Source organism: Corylus avellana, chromosome 3, assembly GCF_965113065.1.
Source record: "Corylus avellana chromosome 3, dhCorAvel1.hap1.2, whole genome shotgun sequence".
NCBI lineage: Eukaryota > Viridiplantae > Streptophyta > Magnoliopsida > Fagales > Betulaceae > Corylus > Corylus avellana.
In genome coordinates, this window is record NC_142492.1 from 27,079,198 (window position 1) to 27,087,869 (window position 8,672).

The following is an 8,672-nucleotide window of genomic DNA, read 5'->3' on the forward strand; positions in this document are numbered from 1 at the left end:
ATATCAAAAAGGGATCGAGGTTGGTGACCTATTGCCTAATTCACAATTACTTTTGAACTTTTCCCTAATTCATTGAATGTTGCAATTAATCAGAAAGCAATTATGTTCTATTAACAAATGACATTTTGATGTTACGAGGACCAAATTAAGTGGAACTTTTACACAAGTGATTTTGACCTAAAATCTAATAAACTTGCCCTTACACTAAGCTTTGATGTATAAAGGGGTTGGAAAGGCAAAGGCAAAAGGCAAATAGAAAATTAGCTCTTAAAGTCAAAATGACCCAAAAGTATAGGGATTGGTGGCCTGACTTCTCCTTTTTTTTTCTTTTTTTTTTTTTTAAAAAAAAAACAAAGAAAAAGAAAAGAAAAGTTTATCATCAAAACAATATTGGGTTGGCTATTGTGGAAAACTTGTCATTGATTAGACTCAACTTGGGTAGTTAAAGCTAGGAAGAAAAAGCAGAAATAAAGTATAAGTTATTGACATATTAAGTGACATTTTGAAAGATGATATATTTAAGAAAAAAGAAAAGACACCTTTCCCTATGAAAATTCACTATTATATCCCCTCATAATATCTAATCACACTTTGCTATGTATATATCTTTATTTAATTCATGCTTTTATACACATGACTGCATGTTGCATTTGTGGAGTGGGATCTGTACTACTGCAGAAGTGGTTTGATTGGTCACACAAGTTGACAGTGTAGACAGGTTAATTAATTACATCATACTTTGAAGCTTCCAGCACATTCATAGATGCTCTAAAGCTTCTATATATTATGTATATTTAATTAATATAAGATAAAAAAATTATGTCTATCAATCTATCTCCTCGTTGTTTAAAATATGTATTTTACTTTTTTGATTAGCTACTTTTAAGCATAGGCCTATGATTCATGGATTTGGCTTCGACGCTGTAAAAAGAAATACAACACAAGTGTTTAGTTTTTTCAGCGGTCTAGACTTAATTTTAAGTATTTTATGAGAAAGACAAAAAAAGTGAAATTAAAATTTCTTTTATTTTTTATTTGTATTTATAGTACTTGAGCCAAATTCAGTATTAATTCAGGATATGAAATTTCTTTCCCTCAAAGCTTCAAAATAAAGAAGAAAAAAACCCCTAAAGATGAAACACTAAAAACCAATGATAAAACTTGGGGAAAAACAAAACAAAGAAAAGTTACAAATTACAAAATAGGTAATTAGGGCTTATATATGACAAGCATCAAAGCTTAATGTCGTTTAAGCTAAAAATACATTTCAAATGAAATGTATTTTTAGGGAATAGGATCCTCTGCATTTCAAATAAAAGAGTAATGCTACAAGTCCTTATTGTGTCTCTCCAAGAATGATGGAGTTCTTAAAATCATAATTGAGCTTGTGATTGATCATTATTGAATTTTAATGGTAATTTTAAAAGCCACCTCATTTTTTGATAAACACAAGAGTGACACAAGATGGACTTTTAAAATTACTCCAAATGAAATGGAGAGTATCCATGTAGTGTAAAATGAGAGGTAATATTATAAATTTTTTCATTAAACTTTAATGTTAAGACAATATTACCCCTCATTTTATGGAAACGTATCCTCTCTATTTCAAATGAAATTGAGAATATCTATTTAGTGCATTTAGGAGGACAAACTTGTCCAAAAAATTTGCCCCTCAAAAAATAAAGACAATATTACCATCCCAAATGCACTAAATGGATACTCTTCATTTCAAATAAAATGGAGATGATCCATTTTCTCATTTTACACTCCTAATCCGACTGTTAGAGATTCCTCTTAATGCCATTTGTTGAGCAACCTTTATACGGATGAGAGTGTGTGCTTGGTTTCATTAGACATTGAGAGAGTTTTTATTCTCCTTTTTAGGTTTTTTTTTCTTTTTTTTTTTCAATGAACCCCTTAGCCCTTTTGAACAACCATTGGAGGTCTATAAATTCACACTTACGTCTAGTCCTCTCATTTTGCTCGCCCTCTTTACCTCAAAACCCTAGAGTGAGAAAGAGTACAAGTTTGGAGAGAGAAGAAGTTTGTTTTTGGTATTATCCTAGACTTAAACTCGTTTGATTTGATGTAATCCGCTTTCTGATAGTATTGCTTTCGTGTTTTAGACAACGCTATCTTGCAGATCTAAGTTGTAGGTTTAATGCTTGATATTACAAAAAATTAGAAGTATTGTCATCGTTAGATTTTTTCATTAAATTTGGTTAAAATTTTAAAATTACCTCTATTTAAAAAAAAAAAATTAAAAATTCAGGTATAAGTATTTTTGCAAATTGCGTTAATCTAAGATCTCTCTTACGCAAATATCTTCTAAGAAAAAAAAAAAAAAATTGAAAATACCTTTTGAGTTTTGGCCATCGCGGTTATCTACTTCATTTATAAATACTTTTTTTTTTTTTGTTTTTATGTTAATCATTACTCGTAAGCCATAACGTGTCAGCCATGACGATGGTCTTGCTGCCACCTCTTAACATCACAACTGCTCTTTCATTTCGTGTCAACGCGCCCGCAATCTCTCTCTGTCTACACAAAAAGCTCACTCTCTCTGCTCCGCTTTTGCTCGAAGGGTTTTGGTCCCATTCTCTCTCTCTTTGCTTCCCTCTGTAAGCATTTCAATCAACTTGTTTTTGTGGTCATTTAATTTGTTTCTGATTACGTCTCGCTGCATGGCTTTATTTTTTTTTTTTCTGTCTTTTTTCTAATGATTTGGGTGCCTCTTGACGGTTAAATAGTGTCTTATTTGTATGGAATTCAGGGTTTAATGCATAAGGGATTGGTGGGTTTGTATGTCATTCTATTTGGGTTGCTTGTTTCTGCTGCTGTTGGTTCTTCTATAGTATTTGGTCTTAGAAATGGTTTTTATTGTTGGCTATATTATAGAAAGAAGAAAAAAAAATGACCCCAGTTGATTAGAGATTGCCTAATTTTCTACTAGAACAATGGCTAAACTTGGTGTGGATTGGAGTGAAATGACATCGTCATATTTTCCTTTTCAATTAAAGGATTTTTTCTACCTCATCCGCACATGTTGCTTGAAACTCAATTTTTAGCCCTCAGCTGACCCTCAATGGAATTCAAAGCTTAACGGAAGAGCCAGCAGAACAACCCTGTTCTTGCATTTGGATACAGAACTGAAATGCTATATTGTCTTCCAACTTGAAGGCTGATTGAGAGCTAATTTGGTGTTTCATGCAACTTGGGCTATATTTTGGTAATTCCATGTACAGATTTCATCTTTTGGTTTCTCCATAGTGGTAGTTTGCTATTTTGATTATCTGTGGAATGTCTTTGCGTTCCAATTTCTTTACTTTTTCATGTGGGATCTCTCCTCTGCCTCTCTTGCTTTAGCTGTAGGACTAATAATTTGGGTAGCTGTAATGTTTAAGTCTTAGTTATCCTTGCACATTTTCGCTTGATTAGTAGAATTGATTCATCTGACCATTTATCAGATCGCACGACTATTCTTCTTATATGTTCTGCATTTTGAAATTCTTCTCCTCAATTACGGGGTACTTTGCTTCCTTCTAGTTGGTGTTAGAATATAAATTAAATAAATAATTTCTTCCTATTTGTCTAAAGTTTTAGAATAAATGGTAGTTTAATATGGTATCAAAGCAGATGAGCCTTATCTCTGTCATTCACCTCCCATGTCACTTAAATATTTCACATGTTGGACCTCACATATTAAGGGAGAGTCTGAGCCCATACGTAAGGAGTGTTAGAATTTAAATTAAATTAAAATCAAATTCATCTCTTTGCATAAGCATTTGGAATAAGTGGTGGTTTTATAGTTGTTTTGTATGTTTTCAAATAATCTTGGTTCCAAATAGCAGCCTCTAACCTGTCTTCATATGCATTGTGCTGTCAAGCTCTCTTAGGACTGGACATGGTGGTATATGGTACCATGCCAGGCCACCTGAAGCACTAATTTAGTATTTGTCTTATGTGCATAGAAATAAATGTGTTTATTTAGGCACTTCTACTGAGCAGAGTTTTTTTTAAAAATTTATTTATTTATAATTTTTAATTATTTTACTTTGGATGACCATTGGGCTAAGTCAACTGAAAAAAAGGAGGAAAAAACAGTACCTTGCGAAGTAATTTGAAAATCTAACTGATAAAAAATTTCCTAATTTGTGAAGATGTTTGCTAAGTATGTGCTGTTGGAATTTCACTAAATAAATCTGAAATTCCCAAAAGTGAAATAAAATACAACATGTGCTTGATTCTTTTGACTTTTATAACTGCAACTTGCATTTTCATATTCTTTCTTGTTTTATGGCCGTATATTTATTTATTTAATTTTTTTTTCCTTTTGAAAGGTGTCATCTATTTTCTGGCTTTGGGAACTCAAATATTTTGGCTACAACTTTATTCAAACTGTTCACATGTAGTTGAGCAGGAAGGCATCGAGAGCGATGGATCTGATGACACTTCTTTATGAGTTAATGACCAACATAATAATTTTTGTGACAAGGCCTTTCTGGCTTTTCAAAGTGGCATGCTTGTTTGGCATGAAAACTGTTTTCGTTATTATTAACACTTCGATAGAGTTGGTAAGCGCTGCAATCTGCTTCCTCCTGAGTCTACTCTCCGGAGCCGTAATTTTGATAGTTGCTCTTATATCTCTGCCAGTACGGATTTTGAATGCCTTACAGAGAGAGAAGCAGGTCAGTATTATATTTGGTTAGTGATTTCTAGTCTATTGCTTTTTGATTATTAGATATGAGCTTGTGATTTTCTTCTAAATGTCCATTTGCTGGAATACACCATATTGAGCCATCATAAAAAAATTTAATTAGTGATGAAATGAGCATGCTGACAGCCTGACAGGATACAGTGGCAGGCTGTAAATAAAGGAAAATCATTGGCATTTAGCCGTTTGTCTATTGTCTATTGTCTATTTCTATACTTCTATCCATGATTCATCCAACAAGAGAAGCTTTTTGTTCACATATGTTTCAGAAGAGTAGAACACTTAGGAGTATCCCAAATTACTTATAGTAATATGTTGGGTTGAGGTCCTAATTTTACAGCTGACTATGAATATATGAGAACTAGCTGCTAGTTGAAATTTGCAGGATGATTTTTTTCCCCCTAAGTATTGGGAATTCAAGAAATTTCTTGGACCATTTGATTGCAGATATACACGATAAATAGATAATTTGGGTTGCATTCAAGACAGTAAAACTATGGAGGCTGATGGAGCCTTGAATGAGGAGCAGTCTACATTCAAGGAATTAGACATTTGATTTAATTAAATTGTTGACATCAATGGAAACTGTTGTTAGTCTCTGAGGCGCTTGTTACTAAGTTCAATAAATCTCATTTTGGGTATTTCCAGAGCATAAGAGCATTTTATGAATGGGATCTTTATAGAATGGTGCGACTATTGTAGCACTCAACTTCTTTAGATAAATATATCACATAAGAATGTTGACAAAACTATTACTGGGGTGGCCATTGATATTTCTCCAAAACCGTTCTTATTGTCATGTGATAATTTCTCATTGTAGCCCTCAATATCTACAATATTAAATTTGCCATCAGATGAGTGGCCTGTCAAAAGTTATGTTTCGTCCGGCCCGAAATAGATTACCAGAGAAATTTTCTGAGTGATTTTTCCTTTTCAACACTTAAATTCATCATTATTTTGATAATAACAGTGCACAGATATCCTTAAGCTGGCCTCCAAATTGCTTTAAATGAAAGCAGTGGTTAGTTGGATTTATGTGCCACCTAGACTCTAAGACAAAGGATTACATTGGTTTTCTTGCCTGCTTTTGCTGCTGTTAAGGTGTATCTGTGACTTTTGAACTCTTAGCTTGTTGCATCTCTACCGATCCGTCAGAAAGTCTCCTTTTAATACTACAGATTTTCCTACGCTTGAATTTTTTCATGCTCCCAATATGTTCTAGATATGAAATGGTTGGTACTCTGTGCAGCTCGAACTGTATCTGCATGATATGCAGATACAGTTGGAGAATCTTGTGTGGGATAGGAAGGAAATGCAAGAACATCTTCAAACAGCCATTAAAGAGCGTAAAATGATGGATTTGATATTAGCAGAGCTTGAAGAGGAATATGACAAGGCCATTGCCAAAACTGAACAATTAGAGGGTGAGGTACTGATCTTATACTGTTGAATGTTGTTTAAGAAATGTTACTTGCTGGTTCCAGTGGCTATTTTCTGTAAATGTCAGAGGTTATCTAAGGTTTAAATTCTAACTTTCTGAGTTGTTGTTAGGTCAATCATGTGGTACTGCCTTGTAAGCTAAGATACATCATAGGTTGTGTTTATGTTGGTTTAATATATATAAATGGGAAATTGTTTGGCTGACAGCCTGAGAATGATCCTGGAAATATTTTCTGTTTTTTGGCTCACACTAAATTTACTATAAAAAATAAATACAACTTTATGTCCACATACAGAGGATAATAGAGAATGACATCCAATTTAGCACTGATTGTGTCAAAATGACAAACTTCAATACTGCAGTCTAACACTTAGAAAGTACATCAAACAAGACGTGCCCAACTCATAGTCTTCATGTAATATCAAAATCAGAACGCCACCAATTAAAATCAATAAATCTCACAAACTTATATCCAAATCACAAGCCCTATATATATCAACAGCTACGCAATCAACAACTTCAATTTTAATGCCATTACAATGAAAATTGCACTGGAATGCATCTTCTGGAAATGATTATCCCAAATAAAATGCAGCTTTACTTAAATTCTTTGTTGTCATTTTTCCACAAGAAAAAATAAAAATTTAAGCATGCTATGCAATTGTAATAAAAAATGTGAGTGTGTCATCTCTTTGAAGTGTTCAAACATTTAGCATGGAGCCATATCCTCTGTGAGACTTCTGCCATTGATAACTTATACTCGATTCGCAATTTTAGTTTCCGTCTTCTAATAATTTTTCATTGTAATGGAAGTTATACTCTGTTTAACCAATCAAGTGCTCAATTTCCCACACTTTCCTACAAGCCTAAGATTTGACAACCTTTTTTAATGCATAGAGAAATATTACATGCTAAAACAAAAAGGGTTATTCGTTTGTGTATTCTAGTAGACACACACACACACACTCTTGCAGAATGTGTCTCTGTGTGCCCTTACATAATAAAAAAGTGGCGGTGGTTGGTTTATGTGCTTCCATTTATATTGTGTCCTCTTATAATTATTTTATTCAATATCAAATTTAACTACATTATGTTGTTACTGATGTTACTTGGACCAATTGCATCTTCTCCCCCATGGATATAAAGGATGAGATCACATATTCAGTCATAGATGCACAAGTTATATTCACCTAAAAAATTACTACATAAGTGTGATTGGTTAAATGGCTTGAATATTCAATTTATTTATTAATTGTTATTGATTTTTTTTAAGTTATTTTCCTATGTTTCAATACATATTTACCAAAAGTATCCTTGTTTAATACTTTGCTGACCATTGTATGCCTTCTGGACAGTTTCAGAATCTGAAAAATGAGAATCTTTGGCTGAAAGAAATTCAGGTTAAGGTCGGCAATGGCCAAAACAGTAGCCTTTCTGACAACTATGGCATTCCCTATGGGATCCCATCATTGAAATCCAGTGGTATCCTTCTCCAAGACCTGATGATGCCCAGAGACTCTTGGGGCGATGAGAGCGAAACAAAAACAGAGTATCTCAGTTTCTTAAAAGCCAGATCAAAATCTAGTGGGTCTATTATCCCACCAATCAACCCTGAAATCATCACAAGAGAACGCAGGGAGGTTGCACTTTCACAGAGCCTTTTCAGCGCGGTATTATCGCTTTTGGTTGGAATGATTGTCTGGGAAGCTGAAGACCCTTGCATGCCCCTTGTGGTTGCTCTTTTCACAGTAGTTGGCATGTCATTGAAGAGTGTGGTTGAGTACTTCTTCACCATAAAGAACAAACCTGCTTCCGACGCGGTCGCGCTCTTAAGCTTCAACTGCTTTATTCTTGGCATGCTAACCTACCCAGCAATGCCAAGAGTTACCAGAATGTTGGCTCCTGTGTCTGTGACAATTATGGACCAAATGGGGGGCTGGCTATGGTCTCTGCTTTCCCTCCCTTGAAACTGCTTTGCTCTTTTTTGCTCTCTACTTGTCGTGTACATGGACCATGAAATTTGTTTATTGTGGCAATGCTCTTTATAGCTTGTATTATAGAAGTTTTTGTTTTGTTTTTTTTTTAGTATCTATATAAGCCACAACTTTCTTAAGACCTTGAGGCAGTTTTTTCATCGTTCTTGGAGAAGTTCCTAAACCTCTATGAGTCTTAACAATTTATTTCTTCTCCTTGATTTTTATCAATCAAACTATATAAAAATTTGAACTGTGTTTGCTCGTGAAGGTAATTCCTGCATAACTAGATTACGAATTAACTCTTGAGAGGACAAATGTTTTGTAAGTAAGATGTAAGATCGATTGTAACACTAATCTTCTGTAGTACCTTTGGTGTTGGCTGGCCTTCATGGTTATTTTTCGTTTGAAGAGTTCTTAAGAAGTTTTCACTTCATGATTTCTTTTATCAGCATTTTTTTTTCTTTTTTTGACATGCATTGATTTCGGTATTTATATTTGGGGTGTTTGCCTTTAAAGTTAATAAATTTGTTAATTTGATTCC

The 8,672-nt window shown here is 33.8% G+C and overlaps 1 protein-coding gene across 4 annotated transcripts; it reads left to right on the forward strand.

Annotated features, from left to right (window-relative positions):
• The first annotated feature begins 2,516 nt into the window (after positions 1 to 2,516).
• LOC132173471 (coiled-coil protein) lies at positions 2,517 to 8,292 on the forward strand. 4 transcript variants are annotated; one of them, XM_059584978.2, is made up of 4 exons: positions 2,517 to 2,621; positions 4,413 to 4,688; positions 5,964 to 6,143; positions 7,511 to 8,292. In XM_059584978.2, the coding sequence occupies exons 2-4, from the start codon at positions 4,437 to 4,439 to the stop codon at positions 8,120 to 8,122; spliced, it is 1,044 nt and encodes a 347-aa protein (XP_059440961.2). In that variant the 5' UTR covers positions 2,517 to 2,621; positions 4,413 to 4,436; the 3' UTR covers positions 8,123 to 8,292. The 4 variants fall into 4 exon arrangements, with proteins under 4 accessions (XP_059440961.2, XP_059440959.2, XP_059440960.2 ...); XM_059584976.2 differs by having other exon boundaries at positions 2,532 to 2,621; positions 4,341 to 4,688; XM_059584977.2 differs by lacking the exon at positions 2,517 to 2,621 and adding an exon at positions 2,753 to 3,229 and having other exon boundaries at positions 4,341 to 4,688.
• Positions 8,293 to 8,672: the final 380 nt, after the last annotated feature.